At 39.8% G+C, this 26,468-nt stretch overlaps 1 protein-coding gene across 2 annotated transcripts in view; it reads left to right on the top strand.

Annotated features, from left to right (window-relative positions):
* Positions 1-26,468, top strand: part of Atrn (attractin) — a 148,019-nt gene that overhangs the window by 24,211 nt on the left and 97,340 nt on the right. For both annotated transcript variants that reach the window (XM_005365595.2, XM_013353177.2), the window contains exons 2-6: positions 5,106-5,189; positions 7,407-7,520; positions 12,282-12,410; positions 13,439-13,644; positions 14,762-14,930. In XM_005365595.2, the coding sequence (XP_005365652.1) occupies positions 5,106-5,189; positions 7,407-7,520; positions 12,282-12,410; positions 13,439-13,644; positions 14,762-14,930 (702 nt within the window). The remainder of the gene's footprint in view (positions 1-5,105; positions 5,190-7,406; positions 7,521-12,281; positions 12,411-13,438; positions 13,645-14,761; positions 14,931-26,468) is intronic.

The following is a 26,468-nucleotide window of genomic DNA, read 5'->3' as shown; positions in this document are numbered from 1 at the left end:
TTCTTCTTCTTCTTCTTCTCTCTCTCTCTCTCTCTCTCTCTCTCTCTCTCTCTCTCTCTCTCTCTCTCCTCTCTCTCTCAACAAGCTCTCTGATATAGACCACGTTACCCTAAGGCTGTTGTCTTCTGGTACAGTAGTCTTGTAGTACAGCATGGCTGTACCTCGTGCAGACAGCCAAACTTGGTGTTTGTGTAAGAGTCTCCCAGGTGGTGCTGGTTTTGAAGGCATTAAGGTCATGGAAAGAAGCTGATGCTTACTTGGCACAGTGAGAGGCCATTGGTGAATGTGTAGTCTCTGTTGATGTTGAAGCCCTGGGATTGAATGGGTCATGGAGAGAAGTTAAGGCTTTGGCACACCATGTGGTGGGGTCAGTCCTGAAGAGAGCCTATGAGAGGTACTGGTGAAGGTGCAGCCAGGTTGCAGATACCTCCAGCATTTTAGAGAAGCCAGTACCGTGGATCAACCGACCATCAGGGACAGCAGTGGGTATGAGATGGAGCCTGCCTGAGACTAGGAGACAAGCCCTTTGGAGCCGCAAGTCTGACCTGAACTTTATTTACACTAGTGGATTTGGTTTGCTTTGGCTGGTTGTCACTGCGCCCTGATTTTTTCCTCTTGGAATAAGAAAGTATGTAACTTATTTTCTATTTTGCAGGAGTCTACAGTTAAGAAATTTAAAAGAGATTTTGGAGTTTCAGAGAGATTTTGGATATTTTAGAGAGACTATGAACATTTTAGAGACTTTGGATATTTTAAATTTTAAATGTGTAGGCACCAAACTCTAGTGCACTCAATTTTATAAAAATTATACCACTAGGTTTAAATATACATATTAACATCAATCCCATAGTAGTAGTTTTACTATTCCACTATCTCTAATACCATCTAATATCTCTAATACCATCTGAATAAAAAATAAACATGAGAGTTAATTGTTATCACACATCAAATATACTTAACATATATCTACAAAATATTCCACCAAAACTCCAAAGAATACACATTCTACTCAAGAAAGAAATTTGTAGTTCTAAGTGCCTACATTTAAAAAAAATTAGAAATAGCATAAATAAATGGCTTAATATGACAACTAAAAATTTTGAAAAAACAAGAACAAACCATAACTAAACCTAGTTGATGGCAAGAAATAATAATGAGAGCAGAAATTAATGAAATAGAAACAAAGAAAAAAAGCAAAGAGTCAGTGATTCTGAATTTGATCTTTTGAGAAGATAAAATCAACAGACCCTTGGCCCAACTAACCAAAATAACAGAGTATCCAAGTAACATAATCTGAAATGAACAGGGAAACATTACATCAGACACCAAAACTTGAGAATTTTGTAATGTAATACTTTAAAAATCTCTAGTCCATTAAAGTTGGAAAACCTCAAAGAAGTGAATGAATTTCTAGACGCAGCCAAACTACCAAAATTAAACCAAGAATTAGTCAACAACCTGAGCAAATGAGGAGATTGAAATTGTAATTAAAAAGTCTATCAGATAAAAAAAATAAAGTTCAGGACCAGATGGATTCCCAGCAGAATTCTACCAGACATTCAGAGAAGGTTTGCAGTCAGTGTTCTGAAACTATTAAAAAAAGACAGAAACAGAAAGAGCATTCCCAAAACTCCTTCTCTAAAGCCATTTAAAAGTGAGAGACAGACCAACCACCTGACCTTGAGACAGGCCCCAGAGGTAGAGACTTGGACGTGGGTAGTTGGTTAATCATTCCTGAACATGTTGGTGAGACGTTTTGAGAAAGTCAGAATCAGAATACGGCAGCTCTGCTTTCACCTGTAAAAGGAGAATTTAATTTTTCTTCTGAAATTGAGCATGCTGTTTGCTGACTTAGACTTCTGAATTGCAGATTCTCTGCCCTTCAAGTTCTGGGATTGGCTCTAGTGTTCCAACACGGCAGACCTCTGACAGGCAATCCTTACGCAGGAGCTTCCCTGCTGCCAAAGCTCAACTGCCTCCTTTACCCAATCCTGCTGGTTTCTTATTACACCTTCCTCTCATGCTGTTACAACAAACCTGGGCCCCAAACTTTGACTTAGCAAATGCTTCCCAAAAACTAGATCTGAGGAGGTGGCTCAGGAGATGGCTCAATCAGTAAAGTACCTGTTGCGTAACCACAACTGCCTGAGTTTGGACCCAGAACTAACAGACAAGCTGGGCGTGATGGTGCACACCTGTAGCCAGTGCTTGCGAGGGGCTGCAAAGATAGGTGGGTACTAGGGGCTCACTGGCCAGGGACCACCTTGAACAAGGATTGCCTATCAGAGGTGTCTCATGTTAGATTGAAGTGCTTGGACCTTTAAACCTTCAAAAATTTGGGCTGTCCTGGTAAATGCGTGGCCTGTGGTAGTGCAGTCCCTAAAAGACATACTGATGTGCACGGCTATAACTGGCAGCAAGTCCTTCCTTGAACAGGGAATTTAGTTAGCATATCTTCCTGTGTTTCTTAAGAATGAGAAAATACTTCCTAGGTGTTGTCCACCAGACTTGTCTCATATCTTAGCATTAGATTACACGCTACAACAAAGATTACTAATTACCTTTTATAGCCATTGTCAGCTTTTCTGGGAAAGAGAATCCTGGGTTTGGGGGCATCTGTCAGCATAGTGGCTAAATTTCTCTGCCTTCCTGTACATGTAGATAGGTGCTTGTCACTTGTGGCTAATGGTTATATATAGAATTTTCATGTTGGACTTAGGACAGGGTGTGCCCTTTGTTTTCTTTTCCTCTTTGTGCTGGCTAGAGTGGGTCTGTTTAATTCCGAGTTTTTAGGTAGAAGCCAAGTGTTGGGGTTGACAGAAGGTTACAGAACATTCAAGTGACTGATAATTATGAGATTGCTTACGTGTTTCGGGGTGTGCAGTTTTGGATTTCATGTTTTAGCTCAGCCAATACTTTTTAGGTATTTTTTTTTTGTGCTAAGTGTATTAAAACTTAACCTTAAATGAGTATGTATTTCTGGTTATTGGCAAGGAGCCAAGTGGTGGTGGCGCACACCTTTGATTCCAGCATTTGGTAAGCCTAGAGTTCGAGGCCAGAGTGGTCTACAGAGCAAGTTCCAGGACAGCCAGGGTTGCACAGAGAAACCTTGTCTCAAAAACAAACAACAGCAAGAACAACAAAATTTACTGGCAAGGAATACAAGGGAACCGGTTGTTTAGACTAACATTTTTGGGGTGTAGTAAGTGTTGACATAGTACATAGCTATCTGCATCATGCAAGTGCAATAGAAGAGAAAGGAAGGAACACTGAGGGAATTGGGAGATTGGTTTTATCATGGTCTATACATAAGATCCTAACTAGTGGGCTGGGAATGTGTGGGTGTTGATTAGAAGTGATGGTTCAGTAGCTTGGTAGTCTCTGTGGGAGGAAGACTCACTGAACTAGCCTATGGGAGATAAGAGACAGTGTTCAGGGGAGGAAGCTTAGAATTTAAATCTTGTTGGTAGGTACTGTTAATAATAGTAGGGTCAGAAGAATGGGTGGTTAAAATGGGGCAAAGGAAAAGATGGTAAGGGTAAGAAATGGAGATGCTATTAGGCAGGGTGACACGGACATTTAAGCTCAGCAATAGGGAGGTAGAAGCCAGAGTTCAAGGCCACTCTCTGTCACTTAGCGAATTTGAGGCCAACCTGGACTACACAATGCCTTTCCTCAAAAACAAATTCCCCCAAAGGAGAGGAGCTGGGTTTAGGATAAATCCGTCAGAAGTTAATGTAAATAAACATTTACATTACATGTGGATGGTCTGCTAATATCCTCAGTGTCTGAGGAAGGGTAGCTGCAATGTCAGCAGCTTACTTCCACAGTAAGGGGCACATCAAATGAAAGACACATTTTAAAGAGCCCGACAGCTGGTGCAAGAGGAGGAGAAAATGATCTTGGATGGAAATGAGGAAACATGGCATATTTATTGCATACTATTTTCTATATAGCTAAAGATACTTGACACATAACAGAGAAAAGCAAACTCAGAATATATATTTTATAGAAAATAGACACATGAAAAGGTATTTGTTCTATAAAAGAGCAGTTAACCATAACCTGGGAAAGAAGCTATCAAATTGGGCTTTGGTTAATAGATATAGTAGAATTTAATTTTATTTTGTTTTCTGTATATGGATGTTCTGCTTGTATGTATATGTTTGCACCATGTGTGTGCCTGGTGCCTGTGGAAGTCAGAGGAGGGTGTCAGTTCCTCTGGAGCTGGAGTTACAGGTGGTTGTGAGCTGCCATGTGGGTGCTGAGAATCAAACTCAGGTCCTCTGGAAGAGCAGTCAGTGTTCTCAACCGCTGTGCCGGTCTCCTTGTGTAAAAGTCTCATTAATTTACAAAGAAGAAAATGTAAATGATAAAAACACGAGAAGATACCCAGGCATTAGAATTAGTGGAGTCTAAACATTAAGGAGATTCCAGATGTGTCTAACATGAGCAAGTTCTAAAAGTATGAAAATCCAGGAACTCTATCACGTTGGAGATAGAGGTTCTGATGCATACTGCTATGGCAAGGTGGTAGGTGGCCAGTCACGTCAGAAGCTGGGGGTCTGGATGGTCTTCTGTGTGTTGTGCGCCACCATAATCTGCTGTCTTCTGTGTTTTTTTTATCTGTATTTTGCTTGGCCCTATGGTTATGTAGTTTTAGCTTTTCAACTAAGAGTTTAAAAACTTTGTAAAGTATTTATGACTTTTAAATTATTTTTGTTTTTGAGGCATAGTCTCACCCTAGCTGAGACTGCCCTGGAACTGTCCAGGTAGCTCAGGCTGGTGGTCCTCTTGCCACAGACTTCTAAGTTTGTGGATTGCAGGCATGAGCTTTTGTGGGCATTTTTATGGTATGAAGGATAACTTTCCTTTCATAGCTAGAATTATTTAGGTATTCAGTTAGTGTTTACTTCTGTGACTTTGAATGTTTATATCCTTTTATATGTGTGGCAGTTACTTATTTGATCCAGTTTGAATGTAACTCTCCAGTCATTCTTCTAGTGGTAATATGCACATTGTATAAATCTATTTATTTTGTGATTATAACCAAGAAAGATAATGCTGTATGAATTTTTGACTGACATTTTTTATTTAAATTACAGACTAACTGGATCTTCTGGATTTGTAACAGATGGACCGGGGAATTATAAATATAAAACCAAGTGCACATGGCTCATTGAAGGACAGTAAGTAATAATGGCTGACTTTCTTTTAATTTATTTATTATGAGAGCTCATTCTAACATAAAGTACTTAAGCATGTGTTACTGTTTGTTTCTTGAGACTGTAACTCAGGCTGACCTTGAATTTTGATATTGCTGCCTCAGCCTCCCACGTGCTAGATTTGTAGGTGTGAACCACCATGCATTGGTGCTGAAATACCTTTCATTAATAGCTTTTCATTTGGCAAGTGGTTTTACTTTTTAAATTTTACTTTTTGGGGGCCAAGGAGATGGCTCAGTGGGTAAAGTGCTTGCTGAGCAAGTCTGGTGATGTGAGTTTAATTCCTGGGTCCCACAGTGGAAGGCTGGGTCCTGAAAGTTGTCCTCTGACCTCCTGAACATGACCTGGACATGCACACATACACGCAAATAATAAAATAAGAAATAAAGAAGTTTCTTTTTTGGGTGCCAGGGACTGAACCTAGGACCTCACTAAGCAAGTGCTTTATTATTAAATGGCCCTTAGTTTAGGTTTTTTAAGTTCCAATTTGACTTAATGTTACAATAAATTATATATACCAGAAGCTTACATAGTTTAATTCTATTAGCTTAAAAAATCAGTTAAAATCTTTTTGATGGTTTGCTTAAATCTTTATACAATAATGCTAATGTGTCATTTTTTTCTGAGTATTGATTTTTATTACAGACAGAATGGTAAGCCAACCATCAGAATAACTACTGTTGCCTATTCCCTGGCCTCTTGTCCTTCCAGTTGTCTGTCTCCTCTCTTCTCCCCCCCCCCCCAAGGTTTCTCTGTAGCTTTGGAGCCTGTCCTGGAACTCGCTCTGTAGACCAGGCTGGCCTCAAACTCACAGAGATCCGCCTGTCTCTGCCTCCTGAGTGCTGGGATTAAATGAGTGCATCATCACCGCCCAGTTCTTTTCTCCTTCTTTGTACCTGTCATTTAAGGCAACTTTGTCAAAGCATTATAGTCTCTGGACAAAACTTTAAAGATTCCAAAATTGCTTATTTGTTGTGTCTCTGTACTTTTTACCATTTTAGATACTCAAACCAAGAAATATTGTTTGTTGTTCATTTAAAAGCAACAATTACGACCTACTACATATTAGCAGAAATGCGTCATTTTATTTTTATTGAGACGGGATCACACTGATGAGCACTGCGTGGCATGATGCTCACTGTGTAGACCAGCTGACTTTGCGCTGTGACAGTCTTTCTGTCTCTGACTTCTGAATACTGGGATTGTAAGTGTGTACCACCACACCCAGTTTCTTATGTGGTATTGGGATCAAACCCAGAGGTGAATGCATTCTAGGCAAGCTTTTACCACCTGAGCTAAGTCCCTGGCCCTATATATCATTTTTATTGAGGAAAAAGATTCCTTATATTTAAAGAAATTTTAAAAAGTAGCGTTGTTTTTAGATTTCACAAATCTCTTTCTGGTCAGAACAGATCTTTTTTTTTTGTTTTTAAATATGATATGTAAGCAAACTTACATATGAATGAGATAGTTCCAGATAGGAGGGAAAGTTAAATATTGGAGAGAAAAATTGATAGGTTTATCTATTTTGGAAAATTTCAGGGATTTTTGTTGAGATGCTGAGCATAGTAAAATACAAAGGTGGGGCTGTAAGGTTTGAGGATATCATTGAAAGTTAGCAATTGTGGAGAGTGGGGATGTGGAGAGCAGGGAGAATGTCACTGATGCGGTTGCTGAAATTGTCAAAGTGCCGTGTGCAGTGATGAGGGAGACCAGGACTGGAACCAGTCTGCCCATTACTGTGACATTCTGCAAGACATCTTAGTTTTCTTTCGAGTCAGTCTAAGTCAGAGTTGGTAAACAGTTCCCTTAAGACAGGACTTTTTGGTACTGTGCCATGAAAAGGCAGAGACACCAGTAAATTTAGAAAATGTGTGTTATAAAGTGATGTATTATGAAATCTTAAGTAAGATGAGTAAGGAAAGAAATGTAAAAATTGAAGGACTTGTGTTGTTGAATGTTAAAAACAAGACTGTAAGCATTCTTATTAGGCCCATGAACTCTGAGCCAGTGTCTCTTTTGTTTAATGTCCTCTTAAACAAATACTAAATAGATCTCCAACAAATGTAGGAATGCTGTTTATATTTATATGTTTATATTATATATTATTATAAATTCTTTAAAAGTCTGTCTTAGTATCTAATGTTATGATTATTATAAATTACTTAATTATTTTTCTAGGCCAAATAGAATAATGAGACTTCGTTTCAATCATTTTGCTACAGAATGTAGCTGGGACCATTTATATGTTTATGATGGGGATTCAATTTATGCACCTCTGATTGCTGCCTTTAGGTAAGCTTATCCATTATCTGATCTCTGAATTTAAATGTGTCTCCAGGATTGATTCCATACTGGATTTACTTTTATCATTCCATAACATTTATTGCATAGAGTAAGTATTAGTTCTGTCCCTGGCATGGTCTCTTCACTTGTTATTTATGTACTGGGTCATTTTCTGTGTATGCTACAATGTTGCTGAGGTTAACCTTGAACCTCTTGTCTCTACCTCGCAAGTGCAACAAATACAGGTTTGCACCACTGTACTGGACTCATTTCAGGTGGTAGATGGCTGGAGCAGCAGCTAAGAGCCCATATCTTGAACGGCAAGTAAGAAGCAGAGAATGGCATATTGGGGATGGCGGGAGGCTTTGAAACCTCAAGCTCAACCCCAGTGACACTCTTTCTCCAAGAAGGCCGCACCTCCTAATCCTTCCCATATAGCCACCAAGTGGGGGCCATGTATTATGCCGAAACTTATTATGGGTGACATCTCCTTCAAACCACCAGAGGGACCCACCCTGAATATGGATTGGGTTATCATAGACTTGGGGCCAGGCTGAATTAAAGGGGAAATGGGAGAAAATGAGTAAAACTTCCCAAATGCTTGCTGACTGCTGTGAGCTGAGGAACTTACCTGCTATACCCTCCCGTGTGATGATGGGCTGAAATTCCTGAAACCAAAATAAATCTGTTTCTCTTAAGTTTTGTTATTGCTTATTTTTCTAGGCAGGATTTCATGTAACCTCAGCTGTACTTAAGCTCAATGCAGCCAGTGATTACCTTGAATCTGCCTCCTGAGTGCTAGGATTGTAGGCATGTGGGTCCAAGCCTGTTGGCCCTTAGACTGTTTTTTCTCAGGTGTTTGGTCATAGTTATAAGCCTGGCTGATGCACTAGAAAATGTACACAGTACAGTTGGTGAGGTCGGCTTATGCTTCAGATGTAGTCGAGATCCCGTGTTAGCTTGGGACAGCTATGCTGAGTTTCTGGTTTATGAGGAAAATACCTTTAGTACAGTGATTTTTCAAAACTGGTTCCAGGGCTAGAGAGATGGCTCAGTTGGCAAAGCATGAAGACTCCTGAACCCGGTAGTACCTGCCAGTGTCCTCAGCACTTGGAGGGAGGAGGTGAACAAGTAGTTCCTGAAGGTCACTCATGAACCATGAACACTCCTGAACCCGGTAGTACCTGCCAGTGTCCTCAGCATTTGGAGGGAGGAGGTGAACAAGTAGTTTTTGAATTGATGAACTTCAGACTTGAGACTCCCTGTCTCAAAAAAATAAAAAAATGGAGCTGGAGAGATGGCTCAGTAGTTAAGAGTGCTGACTGCCCAACCTTATAAATGCGCAGCCCTTCATTGTTTCGAGGGAGTTTACTACAAATAGAATATCCTCAATCCAAAAATCTGAAATGCCCCCAAATCCATAGCTTTTTGTGTGTTTACATGATGCCACAAATGGAAGATGTCGCACTATGAAACCTTATTTCTTAAAATTATTAAAGATACTGTATAAAATTACTTTTAGACTATGTATATGAGGAATACGATATATAAGTTTTTTGTTTAGACTTAGAAATATCCCAAAGGTATTTTATTCTGTGTATATACATACTCCCAAATATGAAAACTCTGAAATTTGCAACATGTCTGTTCTAACACTTTTAAATAAAGGATATTCATCTTCTGTTCATGAAACCAGTGAAAACACAATGAGAGATTGTATTGGTTTGCTTTCTCTTGCTGTGATTTACAGAAGAAAGAGTTTATTCAGGCTTATGGCTCCAGAGGAAAAGTCCTTCCTGGCAGGGAGGCATGGCAGTAAGCAGCAAGTATGGCAGCTAGAGCTTACGGGCTTTATCATAAGCACAGAGCAGAGTGCTAGCTGGAATGAATACGCGAGGCTTTTTACGCCAAAGCCTGCCCCACTTGATGGGCCTTACCTCCTAACTGTTTCCAACAGCGCCACCAAATCAGGGACCAAGTGTTCAATGCCTGACACTGTGGGTGACATTTCTTATTTAAACCACCAGTATGGCTAATAGTTTCACCTAAATGTTGATCAAAAGTCACTTAACCTCTTTCCAGTCCTCCTCTCTCTTTCCAAAGCAGCACTTTCTGTCCATTTCCTATGTTGATGCTTGCACTGAGTTACCTCTGAATGGTATTGTGTGTATATACACCCTTGTATGGTACTCTGTAATAGGCTTGTTTCTCTGAATTCCATGAGGACAAAGACATTGTCTTGTTCATTGTTGTATTCCTGGTACCTAGAACAATGCCTCAAGTGTGTTAAATATTTAGTAGTTTTTAAAACATTGGATTTTTATTTTACAAATGTTTTGTTTGCATGTATACATGTATGTGCACCACATATTGCTTTGTTCCTGCAGAGGCCAAGAAGAGGGCAAATTCTCTAGAATTGGAGTTACAGGCAGTAGATGCTGGGAACGGAACCCAGGTGCTCTGCAAGTGCTCCTAACCAATGAGCCTTCTCTCCAGCCCAAGCACTTAGTGTTTATTAACTGATGCACAGTAGAAAGTGTGCCCTTGTGTACTGTCAGAATCTTAGCGTTCCTGTTTTATCTTCAGACTAAAATTTTAGTGAGGACTGGAGAGGTGGCTCAGTTGTTAAATTGCTTATCACAGGAACATGAAGATCTGAATTTAGATCTCACATAAAAACCAGGTGTGGTTTGTGAGCATGTTGATTGCAGTGTTGAGGAGGCAGAAACAAGAGAATTCCAGGGGCTGGTTGACCAGCCAGTCTAGCCAATCAGTGAGCTCAGTAAGATCCTACCTCAAAAAATGAGGTGAGCCATCTGGTGGCACATGCCTGTAATTCCTGCTCTCAAGAGGCAGGGCAGGTGACTCTTTGAGAATTCTGGCCATCCTGGTTTGCCTTGTGAGTTCCAGGCCAGCCAGCACCACAAAGCAAAACTCTGTCTCTAAAAGAAAAAAGTGGGGAGTGATTGAAGATACCTGATAGTGACTTCTGGCTTCTACATGCATACTCAGATGTAATCCCCCCAGCAGGCACAGATAACATGCATACACACGTGTTCACACACAAATTAAATGAAAAGCCCCACCCTCTTCTCATGTTCACTCCCTGTTTATGTAATCCTCCAGTCACTTTTATGTGCATCCGCCTGAGTTCACATGAACATGCAGGTACCCTAGGCCCGTTGTCTGCTGTGTGCCTCCCTGCTCCTCCTGTCTATTGTCTTCACAAGCCTCTTGTTAGTTCTGCAGACCTAGGTTTGTATTGACTCATTTAGTCAGCTCCTATGAATGACCAGTTAGGTGATTCTTTTAACCTGTTGTCATATAAATAGTGCTGTAGTAAGATTCATTGTTTTTCTGTGAATATGAGAAAGTATCTCTTTTACAAAGAGAATTTCTAGGCCAGTCAGTGAGATTTTAAGATGGTCATAGCCCTGAAATAGGAATTTACCTGGTATAACCTTCAGAAAAGTGAGGGTACTAAGGGTTGAGTGAGTGAAAGGGAGAGGGTAATAGGGGATAAGTTGTTTATTCACTGGGTAGAGTTGTATATGTGGAGCATATTACATGGCATTTGGTGTTATTGATTGGTGGCAGTGATTGTAGTGAATTGATACTGGGGCAAAAAAGGTAGGAGCAAGTAAACGTGAAAAATAATTAACCTTGGAACTATATTATTTATGAAACTAACAATACCAACATCTTCCTTGCTGTTGGTAATGTGAGATGGGTGTGGATACTTTCATTCTATATTGAGATTTCAAGTTATCATACATATTTACTTGGAATTCACTGTGTTGACCATGCTAGTCTCAAACTCACAAAGATCTCTGTAGCTGCCTCCTGAGTACGGGAGTTAAAGGCATGTGCTACCATTCCCAGCCTTCAAGTTAACATATAGCTTTTAGAAAACAAGTTGGTATGGTTTTATGGGCCAAATATCTTAAAAATGGTAGTTTCTGATTCAATAATTCTTTACTTCACGTGAATTTACTAGCACCCACCAAATACTTTGAATATTATTTACTGGGCTCTTACCAAGATCCCAGGGAGAGCTTTTTAGAGCTTTCAGAGATAGAAATGCTTCTTGTGTATTGTTTGTAAAGTGGGACATAAAATGTATGTTACCAGTTGAGCAAAGAACTTGCATCTGAAAGCTAATAGTATAAGGATTATAGATTCAGTTCACTTTTCTATTTATATTTTTATATAAACCATTTATAAAATATACTTACTGAGACATAAAACTTTTATAAATGGTTTATATAAAAATATAAATAGAAAAGCGATACATATTACTATGTATCTAGTATTTATTTACGTATATAGTAAGTAATATGTATGATAGTAAGTGTATCATATGTAATATGATACATATTACTAAATAAACATATAAAATATTTTCTCTTTCAACAGTACATATTTGGTAATTATCAGTTCATATTTTGTTATTTATGTGATTGTAGAGTCTTGCTTGAGAGTATCATAAAAAGTTTTATAACGACAACAAAAAACCCAAAGTCATTGGTTTCAAGTTGTTTTAGCACTCAGGAGGGAAGGTGTGTGTGGGGTCTGTGAGTTTGAGGCCAGCTAGAGTACATTCAGACTCTGTGAGAACAACAGGAACAGCAGGATCAAACAAACAGTAGTGGCAACAACAGACTAGAGGAGGCCCAGCAGACTCATCCACGACTGACTAGACTTAGTCTGAAAATTGTAGAGATGAATTCTGTTGAAATTGCTGTCATTTGGTCTGTGTTTGCGTTTCAGTGGCCTCATTGTTCCTGAAAGAGATGGCAACGAGACGGCCCCAGAAGTCACTGTCACTTCAGGTTATGCACTGCTTCATTTTTTCAGCGATGCTGCTTATAATCTGACTGGATTTAATATCACTTACAAGTAAGATTTTTAGATTTAATATTTTTGATAATATTCAAAAGACTATTTTAATAATGCTAGTGTGTTGGGGCTTACAGCAAGTCAGGTATCTTGCTAAAAATTAATATGGACTTTGTTAACTAATATTTTTTTTAAATATTCAGTTTTTGTCATTGTATAATTGAGGACACGGGACCTAAAAGGTTAAAGAAATGTCAGCCCCAGAGGTTGGGACCATAGTTTCTAGATCTTGTCTCTGAGCATCTCCTGGAAGAGAGGGGCATTCTTCTTGCTGCTGGAAGAAAGTGTCAGCCCTTGGCTTTGTGCATTTAACAAAGACTGGTAGTGTCTCAGCAATAATCAGTAGTAGGAGAAGTCTTTATTCTTAAATTGTTATAATAGACCACTAATTCAGTCCTTTAAAAAGTCTAAACTATGTCATCTCAAAGTTATCAATACTGTTATCTTAAGTCATGTTATGAGACACAGTTAAACTCATCATGAGGTTTACTGTTCTCCGTCTGACATGAGTTAATAAAGTTACTAAAGATCTTTAACTATATCACTGGGCAGTAATCTTAAATTCTACTAATTCTCAGAGTCTTTACAGAGGACTAACTGTGTACCATGAACATATTGGCAGTTCATTGGATTCCTTTCTTTCCGCCATTTCCCAACATGAACTTGGCACTTTCGTAGAACTCATTAGTAATGAGCTACCAGGAAGAATAGGATCCTGGTTCCCAACCTAGAGCCAAGTCTGGGTGAACTTGCACAAATCTCTTTTGTTTTGTAATTACTCTAACTTTTTGAGTTATTTATTCTTACCTTCTTCATATGTGAATCCAATAGAGCTGATGTGATTTCATTACTTGAACCTTGGGCTCTAGCTACACAGAGCTCAGTGAGCGCACATGGGCTCAATGGTAAGTCCTGTGGTTATACTTGTGACTGAACTGAAGACAGTCAGACCCTTCAGCTGTGTAGGAGGAGGTTCTGATTACAATTGAAGTGTTGCTTTTATTGACTTGTTTTTCTCCTCTCTGTAGTTTTGACATGTGTCCGAATAATTGCTCAGGCCGAGGAGAATGCAAGAGCAGCAGCAGCAGCAATACTGTCGAATGTGAATGCTCTGAGAACTGGAAAGGGGAGTCGTGTGACATTCCTCATTGTACAGACAACTGTGGTTTTCCTCACCGAGGCGTCTGTAATGCAAGTGATGTCAGAGGGTGCTCCTGCTCCCCCCACTGGCAGGGTAGGAGCTGTCCTTTTGGTCTTAGAAGGTTGTAATTTAGGGAACCTTAAGGTAGTTTATTTTAGCAGCTGTGTGTTTTATGTTAATCATGTATCAGATGGCATTCAAGCATTCACCTTCTTTATCCAGATTCTTTAAATTTTACACCTGTGTGGTTGTTAATTGATATCCTTAGAATTGTGGAAAGGTTTGACATGTCATTTGTAACTCATTCATGAAAATTAGGGACCATGGTCTCATGTTAGAGGGGCAGAGAATGAAGCTGAGAGATAGGTGAGAGCTATTCTCTTCCATCTGTTCAGCTCTTGAGTTTACCAGAAGATAGATTTAGATCTGTCATTATATTTTAATCATAAAGTCTTTTCGACTTGAATTGATAACCCCTTGGTCGGCCTTTTCCCCTAAGAGCTTCTTAAGCAAGATTTTTACTGAAAATTTAATCTGAATATATTGCCAAGTCATCAGGAACTGTATGATACTGAATTTTGTTAGGGAGTGATTGATTTTGGTCAGTATCTTGAAGAAATTAAAAATACCAGTTAGGTGCTAAAGGTTATTGGTTAAAGCTTATTGCTAAAACTTATTGGTTAAGAACACTGGCTGCTCTTCGAGAGGACCTAGGTTTGATTCCCAGCACCCACATAGCAGCTCACAACATCTGTAACTCCAATTCCCAGGGATCCAATGCCTTTTTCTTGCCTCAGTGGGCACCAGTAAGGCAAGTGGTACATAGGCATACATGTAAGCAAAACACCCATACATGTAAAAATTTTAAAACCCCACGAGTTAGGGGCCAGGCGGTGGTGGCGCATGCCTTTAATCCCAGCACTCGGGAGGCAGAGGCAGGCGGATCTCTGTGAGTTCGAGACCAGCCTTGTCTACAAGAGCTACTTCCAGGACAGGCACTAAAAAGCTACAGAGAAACCCTGTCTCGAAAAACCAAAAAAAAAAAAACAAAAAAAACAAAAAACCCACGAGTTAAAGATGTTGGATGCTTAAATGCTAAAGGAACCTCTATTCTTTGAATAGTCTTTGCATTTAGATTAGAATTTGGAAAATTATAAACTTTCATGCTGCATTTTGTGAAACTATTTGTTTTGTTGTTTGTTTTAATTAGGTCCTGGGTGTTCAGTTCCTGTGCCAGCTAACCAGTCTTTCTGGATTCGAGAGGAATATTCTGATATAAAGCTCCCCAGAGCCTCTCATAAAGCTGTGGTCAATGGGAATATAATGTGGGTTGTTGGCGGATATATGTTCAATCACTCAGATTATAGCATGGTTTTAGCGTAAGTGGCTTTATAATTTAAATTTTTTATATATTATTACTGTGTGTATATATGATGGGGTGGTGGTGAAAGTGTGTGTGCCATGGTGTGTAAGTGGTGATCAAAAGACAGCTTTGTGGAGCTGTTTTTCTCCTTCATCTTTACATGAGTTTGGGGTATTTAGTGCAGGTTGTCAGGCTTGTAATGCTCTACTCTCTCACCAGCTCTGTAAATGGTTTAAACACTTTTGTAAGAAATTTAGGTTTACACTTTAAAAAACTATGGCATAAAAATAATTAAAAAGACAAGAAATCTTAAGTAATTACTGAGAAAAAAAATCTCTGCTTAAACTCTGCATATATGTATACGTATATGTTGATGCCTTAGGGTTTCTGTTGCAGAGAGGAGACACCATGACCACGGCAATTCTTAAAAAGGAGAACATTAAAAAAAAAAACACTTTAAATTGGGGCTGGCTTACAGTTTCAAAAGTCTAGTCTGTTATCATGGGGGGAAGTTTGACTGACTGCAGGCAGACAAGGTGCCAGCTATGAGTTCTACATCTGAATCCATAGGCAGCAGGAAGAAAATGCCCCAATTGGCATGACTTGAGCATCTGATACCTCAATGTCCCCAATCTCACACTTCCTCCAGCAAGGCCACACCTCCCACTAGTGCCACTCCTTATGAGCTTCTGGTGCCATTTTCATTTAAACCACCACAGTTGATGATTTAAAACTGAGAGTTCCAAAGAATTCATTGTCATGATAACAATTTATCTTTTTAAGATACTGTCTCTGATATTTTACTTTAGGTATATAGTGGGTTATATAAATAGAAGTTACTCAATATTTTAATAATTTTCATATGTCAGATGATTTCATAAACTGCCTTTGTCTAATAATTCCAGGGTTTGAAGTCTGTGCTTATTTGAAAGTAGATTATACATTATCACATTAGAGTTAGCTTTGGAGTGTTAGATTTCAAGAAGAGATTTATAAATACTTAATTTATAAATGCTGTATTTTATAGTGTGGAAAATTTTCTATGCATTTTCTATTAGTGATTATAAAGCACTAGCAATCACCTTAAAATGAGTAGGACTATGGCAGTGTGGTATAGTGTCTTTGTTGCTGTTCTATTGTTCTGAACACCATGACCAAGGCAGAAGAAAGCATTTAATTAAGGACTTGCTTACAGTTTCAGAGAGCTTACTCTGGGACCATCATGGCAGGGAGCATAGCAGCAGGCAGTCACAGCACTGTAGCAGTAGCTGAGAACTTAACACCTCATCCACAAGCAAGCATGGTGTGTGTGTGGAGCAGGGCGGGGAGGAAGACAGAGACTGGGCCTTGCATAGGCTTTTGAAACCTCAAAGTTCACTCACAGTGACATTATCCAATAAGGCCATACATACCTCCTAATCCTTCCCAGAACATTTCCATCAATTAAGGGCCAAATGTTCAAATATATGAACCTATTGAAGCCGTTCTCAGTCAAACTATCACATAGAGTTTTGGAATCACCCCAGATATAGTCATTAAAACACACAAAGTAATTTAGGACAGTGAAATAAAACCTTATAAAATTGATGGAAAGCTTTAATATTCCCAAATCAAGTTTAATGATAAGAAAGTGATGTGCATCATGAAAGAACAGTCTACTAGACAAACTCAGAAATGAATGATCAAAGTTAACAATTCTAAAAATAATTTCAGAATTGAAGACAAATGTGAAAGGAGACACATATAGATAATGCCTTGGAAAAGGAATAGGAATCTCCTTGGAAAAGGAAACAGGAATCTTTTAAATCATATAGAAAAAATTTAAAAGATCTTTTTGTAGCACGAGTAATAAAACCCAGAGACAGATATTGGGGTTCAATCTGAAGATCAGAACAGCAAGGCAGCAAAGCCCCTAGAAAGCTCTTAACCTCTATGAAATCTTGAGACTTAAAGAGAGTGAGTTCCTCCCTTGTCCCATTTTACATTCCTCTTTAGGGCTGGATTAAAGGTGTGCACCACCACCGCACAGCCTCTATGGCTTAGTAGTGTGGCTCCTGAGGTTAAAGGTGTGTGCCACCACTGCCTGGCCTGTATGGCCGACTAGTGTGGCTGTTTTGTGTTCTGATTTTCAAGCAAGCTTTATTTTTTAAAATACAAATGAATATCACTATATTTTTTTACATTTACATATTAATTTTGTGTGTGAGAACTCATGTGCCATAGCACTTGTGTGGCAGTCAGAGAATGACTGGAGGTTCCATTCTTTGTAGGTCTCCACCCTGTAGGTCACACTCTTTCAGGGTCACACCCAGGTCATCAGACTTGGTAGCAAAGTGCTTTTTCCCTCTGTGCCATCTTTCTGGACTAAGAAATTATTTAAATTGCTAACTATAGTTAAAAACATGGTATGTAAAACCAACAAGAGAAACTAAACAGTAGCAAAAACAAACAAACAAACAAACAAAAAAAAAACCCAGTATGACTATGTATTCCTGAGCACCATGAACAACCTTGCAGTGAGTCCTAAGGTTTTTCTGTTTTCCCATGTGTCTTAAACTTACTGTTGAGGACATTGGCAATTTGAAAATAATGATAGGTACAAGGAGAAAAAAAGCCCTAAGGAAACAATTTAGGATGTAGCCCAGAGGTGGGGCTCTTGCCTTGCACATACAAGACCTAGATTATATATCTACCATCTTCAAAGAATAAAAAGTAATTTTAAAGCAAGCTCTTCCAGAAAAGCTGTGTTCTCTTTTTAGTCCAAAGATTTAGAAAGACAAAATTTTAATAGTAATGTCGGTATGCCAGCCACATACCACAAAAATCTAGCCCTGGCCTCATCTGTGCCCATAAAGTAAAGAGCCCGGATGTCCATCCTTGCCAAAATATAGTGAGATACCCTAACTTTTAGGATTAGTACCAGAGACACCAAATAGGGAGATAGGACTTTCAGCTCTACCAGGCAAAACATAAAGCTTCCACCCTGCAATGCCAGGAGAGGCCATGTAGGGAACTTGGACTTTTATCCTCCACTGGCAGTAATGGCAGTAATAAGTTGACCTTCTCCATTCCACTGGAGTGGTCTCAGAGAAGGTCTGCTATAATAAAAGAACAGAGTCTCACAGCATGATATACAAAATTTGCTCATCCAAGAGCTACAAAATTTGCTCAACCAAGAGCTGATACAATCTCAATTTGAATGAAGAAAAAAAGCAGTTAAAGAGACAATGACATTGGGGTGACATACTTTAGAATTATCTGACAAGGACTTTAAAGGCAAACATCTTAAAAATACTACAATTATCAGCTGTACATATAAAAATCAAGTGAAAGGATAGAAAATATCACCAAAAAATTAGGCAACATAGAGAATATCAGAGGCCAGGTTAAGGTACTTGACCCACAGGCCTGATGACCCAAGACCCACATGGATGGAAGAAAGAACGAACTCATGAAAGTTGTCAAGGCACATTCAGCTTGGTGCCTTGGCAAATATACACTCTTGCCTCAAATAAATAAATGTAATAATAATAATAAGTATTAAGTGGAGGGGATGGAAAGATGGCTGAGCCACTTGGGACTTCAGTTCTAGATCATCTGACACCCTCTGGTGGCCTCTGCAGGCACTGCATGGATGTGTAGTACATAGACGTATACATAGCATAAAAATGAAGGTTAAAGAAAAACAATTACAACTTGAGGACACTTCATTTTGCCAGCACCAAATCAGCTTCTTTGTGTTGTTGTTGTTTTTCTAACTCTTTACTCTTTTGACTCTTTGTTCTTTGGATCCTACCAGCCAGCTCCGAAATAAATCACACAGCATGGAGGCTTATTCTTATGAATGCCCAACCTTAGCTTGGCTTGTTTTTAGCCAGCTTTTCTTAAATTATCCTGACTACCATTTGCTTCTGGGCTTTTACCTTTCTCTATTTCTGTATATCTTTTCTTCCCTTTTTATTCTGTGTCTGGCTGGGAGACTGGATGGGTGGCCCCTTCTTTCCTTGCTCCTTCCTCCTTTTCCCCCTTCTATTTATTCTCTCTGCCTGGCAGTCCTGCCTGTCTTTTCTCTGCCCAACTATTGGCTGTTCAACTCTTTATTAGACTAATCAGGTGTTTTAGACAGATAGCGTAACATAGCTTCACAGGGTTGAACACATGCAACATAAAGGAATGCAATACATCTTTGCATCATTAAGCAAATATTCCACAGCATAAACAAATGAAACACATCTCAAAGTAATATTCTACAACATCTTTGAAATCCTTCCATTTCACGAGAAGCACCAATTCTCCATTGCTCTCTGTGACTCCAGGTATTGGTTGAAGATCAAGACCTAGGGTAAAGCTTCTTAGTTTGTCAACAGCATCTCTTTTCTCCTTTAGCTTGCTACCATCAGGGTCACTGTCACATAAAGACTTCCCTTTGTACTATCCTTTCCTTTGCCAGCTCTTTGAAAATTAAGAAATACTTTAGTGAACTCTGGACTCTCAGTTTTCTTCAGGTTTCCAAGTATGGTTGATATCTATAAATCTCCTTGTCTTCAGGAAAATCCCCGCCTTCCCATTATTGCACTTAATCCAGACCCTGCCTCTTCAGCCTTTTAAGTCTTTCTATTTTGTTTCTTTCCCATGTTTTGCAATGTATTTTTTGGGGAGTCATTTTTTAAAACTGAAATTTTGAGGGGTTCACTGCTGCAGCATGGAAACTCATCTCTGAACTGTGCACCTCAGCTCAGCCACATCTCTTCTTGTTCTTGCTATTGTAAAGACTTGTTTTTATATTTATGTGTGAGGGTGTCTGCCTGCATGTATGTCTGTGACAGGTTTTCTTGTTTTAATGGGAGTTTTTCTCTACTTGGGCAAGTCTTTGGGATTGTCTCTTATCTGTAAGGTGGAGAATGTAAGATGAAGACTAACACATAGAGTTCCTTTTCTCACTTCATCTTATCAGCCTTATACCCAAAATATGAAACAACCTCACCCTCCCAAAGTGTGACAATTAGAAGAAACTTGTACTGCCGTTGTTTTATATTCTCCATGCAAAAGAATTTGCAAACCTATTTCCTGTTTCCTATATATACTCTCCTTGGTAAATCCATACACGTATTTTAGAATAAAACAAGTTTTCCCTAAATCTTCTGCCATGTATTTCTTTTAGGATTTATTTCATGTGTATGTGTTTCTGTAAGTGAATGCTGTGTGTGTGCAATTGCCTTCAAGAGGCCAGTAGAGGGTGTTGGATCCACCTGGGCAGAGTTACCAACAGTTGCAACGTAGGTGCTGGGAACCAAACTTGGTCCTGTTAATTGTACAGCAGGCACTCTTAACCCTCAAGATATCTCTCCAGTTATTCTGGGTGCTGCCTTTAGTTCACAGAGGTTGCTTTTATCTCCTCAAGTCTTTCTATGCCCAGTTGTAACTGGTTCTCATCCATGCCTATGTTTATGTCATAAAGCCACAAGAAGAGACTTGACTGAATCTTGCTAACAGTGTGCATCACAGAAATGACACCCTATCATCTTTGCTTTCCACTGCTTAGAAGCGAGTCAGTGATTCTGCTTATACTGAAGGGAGGACATTATACCATGAAGCAGAGGTGAGGAGTATCGTGGGTATTCAAGTATCTGACTGTATATCATCAGATCTTATTGGCACTATCTTTAAAATCTACCCTAAATCTAGAGCTGAATGTGGTGGTGTGTGCTTGTCATCAGTCCCAGAACCTAAGGTGCAGAGGCAGGAAGATTGTGATTTTGAGGCTGCTATAGGTACATACAGAGATCCTATCTCAAAAATAAACAAACGTACAAATAAAAAACTGACTACTCTCACCCTTAGTGCTGCTTTCATGAATAGAAAAGGAAAAATTAAACTTGCAAAAATGATTTTTCTTTCTGTGGTTAACACTAGATGTTTATAAGAGCCATGTGTGTCATTTGTGTGGTTTTATGCTTGCCTTGCCATCATTTTCCGTCCTTGTGTGTGTATGTGTGTTCCCGTGTGGAAGCCAGAAGTCATTGTTGATTGTCGTTCTTAATTGCTCTCCACTTTGTTTTTTGAGACAGGATTTTTAACTAAATCTAGTGCATACTCAGCAAAACCTGGGGACTCTTCCTGTCTATGCCTCCACAGTGTTACAAGCACAACCCAAACTTGTGTGACAAGCACTGACTAACTGAGCCATGTCTTCAACTCCTCATTCCCTTTTCTTTTTCTTTTTTAAAAGATTTATTTATTTATGAATGTCTCGTGTGTGTGTGTGTGTGTGTGTGTGTGTGTGTGTGTGTGTTGTGTGCACCACATGCAAGCAATGCCAGAAGAGGGTGTTGGGTCCTCTGAAACTGGAGTTCCAGAGAGCTATGAGCCTGTCATGTGGGTGTTGGGAACTGAATCCAGGTCCTCTGAAAGATCAGCAAGCGCTTCTTGTTAACTCTTATAACTTATATTAGCCAATTATTCTTGTCTATGTTAGCCACGTGACTCAGTACCTTTTTTGGCAAGGCAGTCACATCTTGCTTCCTCTGCATCTGGGTCAGGACTCTTACTATATTCTTAAAAGCCATTGTTAGCCAGACTTGGCTGTGTGTTGGCTCTGAGGGAAAAGTCTTCCCATTGTGTTATAGTTCAGAGGGGGAAGGTTTTCCCAATACATGTATTATAGCTCTGCTTTGGAGAGGGGAATTTCTCCGATACAGGTGTTACAAATCTGTAGGAAAAGGTATCCTGGCAGCTAGGAGCCAAGGAATACCACAGAGTCACACTACACAACAAACCTCACACAATAAATTTAATGGTAGAGAAAAACCTAGGAGGGTGGCTGCCTCTGCTTAGGAGAGAAGTTACAGAGAAAACAGGGTTTATATAGCATTTCTTGGGAGGAGGGGGATGGAGCTTTCTAGGGTGGGGATTTGTGGAACTTGAAGTCCTGATCGTGGGGCGAGCCCAGGGATTGTTAGGATTTCAAGCTCAGGTCTTCAAGTCCTAAGTTTGGACTTTTTACTCTGTAGGATGGAGTTTGGCTGCCTGCATCTGTAGGGGCTGTGCCTAGCCATTATTGCCAGGGTGGAGACTGGCTGTTGGAGGTCCTTAGGAGCAGGGCCTGGCCACTCAAGAACCTCAAGGGACTTACAGGTTGTGCATGCCTATACTCCCAGAATTCTGGAAGTTTAGTCAGGAGGATAGTGAGTTAGAAGCCAGCCTGCTCTATATAGCAAAAAACAAAAACAAATACAAAAACTACACACATAGAAAAAGCCTCCCATTAATACCATCCAGTTGAATATAATGGCCCTGTATCACCATGTAACCACTGTTTGCCATACCCCATTCTATTTGTTTCTCTCTTGCCTTCGTGCTGCCCTAACAGTCTTCTTTCTTTGCCCATGAAGCACCGTGTGCATCCTGACTCCAGGGCTTTTGCACCACTGTTCCTTCTGTCTAATTTTCTGTTGCTGTGCCTGAAGGCTGGTTTCTTCTCACTCTTATAGGTCAATCTAATTATCTCACCAAGAGATCTTTCCTGACCGTCTGGTTCAGACAGGTTCTCCCTGTGGTTGTTTTTCATAGTTCTAAATTCCTTTCAAGCACTGCCACTTATCTTAAATTATGTGTATGTGTGCCCTTTTTGCACATGTTCATTGTTGGGGCTTGATTCACTCTGTCAGCTCAGGACGTAGTTCATAGCAGGTGCTCAGGTGAGTACTTATAGCCACGAGGGGAGCAGGCGAATTCTTCATTTACTTCACACGTATTCTAGATGTATATATTAATGGTACATTTGGTCTGTAAGCCTTTTTTTTTTAAATATTAGCACATCTTTTCTATGTGAACTCAATCAAAACATGAGTTTTGGGGCTTTGTATATTTCATACAAATATTGGTATAGTCACAATTCTTGCTTTACTAGTTTTCATGGAATTTCAGTGAATATAGAGGTTCTTTTTAAAAGTAGTATTTTGGACAAGAAGACCCTGTCTCAAACGGTAGCTCTGCTGGTAGAGTGCCTGTCTAGCACGCAGGAAGCCCTGGGTTCATCCCAACACCTCAAAAATGGGACATGTGGCATATGCTGTCATCTCAACACTCTGGAGGTAGAGAAAAGAGGATCAGGAGTTAATGTCATCCGTGGCTATATAACAAATTGGAGACCAGCCTGGGCTACATGAAATCCTGTCTCAAAATCAAAAAGCAAAGTTGTATATTGAATTTCAGTTTTAAATTTTATAGTCATTTACACTCATTCTTATCAAGTATATTTCAGGAGTTACCTTTATATTCTTTCCTCCACAACCCTACTAACCCACAATTTGAATCTGTATTAAAATACAGTTCCTAATCTGGGAGTGGTACCTCACACATGTAATCCTAGCAATTGAGAGACTAATGCAGGAGAGTTGTCACAGTTTTTTTAAATTAGCTGAGTTCCAGACCATCCTTACAACAGAGTGTGACCCTGCCTCAAGAATATAAAACACAATAAAAATAGTTTCCGGTTTATGTCACCTAGTGATCCTCTTACAAAGTAAATGGTCCTGGCCTCCTGCATTAATATTCCAGTTGAGCCAGTTGGTCGTGATCATCTTTAATACCAGCAGAGGCAGGCAGATTGCTATGAGTTTGAGGCCAGCCTGGACTACAGAACTAGTTTCAGAACAGCCAGAGCTACAAAAAGAAACCCTGTCTCAACCTCTCCCTACCAAAAGAAGGAAAGAAATATTCCAGTTGAGCTGTACATGGCTGCACACCTTAATGCCAATATCTCAATACTTGTGGGGCAGAAGCAGGTGGATCTCTGTGAGTTCAAGGCCAACTTTGTCTATGCATGGTGAGATTTGTCTCAAAAAATAATAATAAAATAAAAAGATTACCATTGAAACTTTATAATTGAATTTCCTCTTTCTCTAGGCAAAAAAAGGCAGTCTTGTTTTTGTTTATTTTATTTTTATTCTAGTTTGCTTTCTGTTGCTGTGATCAAACACTTAGCAAAACCAGCTTGGGGAGGAAAAGGTTTATTTTATCTTATACTTCTGAGTAACTGTTCATCACTAAGGGAAATCAAGTCAGGAACTTGAGCAGAGGCAGGAATTATGGAAAATGTTACCAGCTTGCTCACTAGCTTGCTGGTCCTCCCACTGGCTCATGCCCAGCTAGTTAGCTTTCTTGCATTATATAGCCCACACCCATCTGCCCAGTGATGTGTACTTACTGCTCATGGTAGGCTGGGCCCTCCTAGATCTATTAGCCATCAAGAAATGCCTCACAGATGTGCCCATTCCTCAAATGAAGTTTCTTTTCCCCAGGTGATTCTGGTTTGTGTCAGGCTGACACTGGTGAGAAAAGTAACTAATATATAAGCTGATTGGATATGTTTAAAGCTATTCCAGTTGTAGAAGTAGTTGCTAAAAGGGGCCAGGTGAAAAGTAGAGAAATGGAGCATGTGGCTGACTCCCTTGAAGCCCCAGCTTTTGTTGCAGTGGTGTCACAGTGGACTACCAAAAGGACACTTAAACCTGAGTACAGGACATGTGCACATCCTTCATCCAGGTCCCTGCATTTTATCGACTTCCGAGAAGTGAGGAGGACACAGAAGTGAGTAGCACCAGCCCCCACGTGAAGCTGCATGGACACCTTTCCACTGCTTCTTCTATAGATGACTTAGATTTAAATTCTGCATAAAACTGAAAATCTTTGAGATGAAGCAGGAGGTTTTTTTAGATCTAAAGAAGCCGGGATAAATCATATTGAGCAAAATCTAGAAATTGAATGTTTGATGGATTGAGATGATTCCAGTTAACTCAGAGAAAATGGTTGGAAAGTTAGAGAAAGGCAAAAATACAAGAAAGACAGGAGGTGTCACACAACAAAATTACTGTCCACGAGGGAAAGAACCACAAACAGTAAGTGGGTGAAATAGTACAAGTGCTTCAGGAAAGTTTACAGCATTTTCTCAGTGAGTAGACCTAATTTGATGAAGTTCTTGAACTTTTAGGATAAAGGACACATCATTGTGTGGGAAGCCCTAGGTGGTTCGATACTTTCTGCTGGCTGTGGTACATCATTCTCTGAAGAACCTTTGCTTGGATTTGGTAGTGGTAACATTCTGTTAGTGGGTTGCCCGGACATCATAGGAGGGTGGAGTATATGACCCCTAGTCTGGTGGTGAGGGGAATGAAAGGCCATTTAAGGTGTAGATCCCATGGTGTCTTGAAGTCCTGATCTTGGGGCCAAAGACATCCGAGGAACCTGAGTCAGCTAAAGATGGCTGACACTGAATATTGGCAATTCAGAGTGAACAGTGAACAGTGATAGAATCTGTTACATAGCTCTTTCTGGCCAAATGCTACTTTTGTGTGAATTTTGTATAAATATGCCCTTGAGAACAAAGGCAAGTGGCCTTTTTCCCAGAGTGAATAAAGTATGTCATATCTCTTTGTGGCTGCTCAGATTTTCCTTAGCCTTCTGGCTTCCTGAGACTCTTCCCTAACTTCAGATCTTGGACCCCACAGATGGTCACTGTATTGCCAGCCATCTGGGGAGACTCGTGAGGGAGATGGCTGAGCTGTGGAAAACACCTGTTTCTGATTCCTGCATTCCTGTGCATATGTGTGTAGAAGGACACAGGGTGCACAGGCTTATAGCTAGCACTTGGAGAAAACAGAACTGTTAAACACATGGGATTTTCTCTTCAATGGAAGAAAATGACACCTGATCATCCAGAAGGTTGGAGTGGATGCTGTTTAATACCCTGGTGATCTTTTGCTATTCTACCGAACCAGCCCTCTCTCAGATCCCCCAGATTCCTTTCTGTGCATTCTTTCTCAGTCAATATCCTTATGAAGCAAGTCTCATGTACTTTGCAAAAAGAGTTTGCTGTTAGGCTTCTTACAAACCCTTGCTCCCTAGACCCTTAACCTGAGCTTCGTTTCCCAGTCAGTAGAATCCATTCTTGTGGAAGTCACAGGTGCTCTGTGGAAGATATACACCTTGTAAGGGAGTTTGATATAGTCATACTGTAAACTTTGTTGTGATAAATGTCACAAGGGAGCTTTTCCCCAGAGTTTTACTGTGTTTTAATATGTAAAAAAAAAAAAACAAAAAACCACTCAGTGTCAGATTCCAGAAGTAAACCAGCCCTGCTAAGTCATGCTGAACTGAGCTTTTTCCTTGCCAGCCGGGACACTTGTCGGGATCCCCACATATGTGCTTGTCCAGATCCAAGGACAATTTATGGTCCTTAGAATTCTAGATGCTGTTTCATTAATACTGTTCTTATATTTGCTTCATTTGTGCTGTGAAAAAAGGTAGCCTGTTTTCCAAGTATCTTTTGGGAGTTCACCTTCCCTAGATGCTGGGGACGTGCCAGCACTGAAGTGTCTGACAGGCCATCCACTGACATGCTGACAAAGTAGGAACAAAATACATTAAGTCACAGATTAATAACCTCCATGTTATAGGACATGTTTGGAAACTTCTGTATTTCCTCTATCTTTCTGCCCTCTCAAGGTGTTGGCATGTGGTTTCAAACCTAGAAAGTTCTCAAAAATACCATCCA

The sequence above is a fragment of the Microtus ochrogaster genome, unplaced genomic scaffold (genome assembly GCF_000317375.1).
Source record: "Microtus ochrogaster isolate Prairie Vole_2 unplaced genomic scaffold, MicOch1.0 UNK3, whole genome shotgun sequence".
Lineage (NCBI taxonomy): Eukaryota > Metazoa > Chordata > Mammalia > Rodentia > Cricetidae > Microtus > Microtus ochrogaster.
The sequence above is the reverse complement of the archived record's forward strand: the minus strand, read 5'-3'. Positions and strand labels throughout refer to the sequence as shown.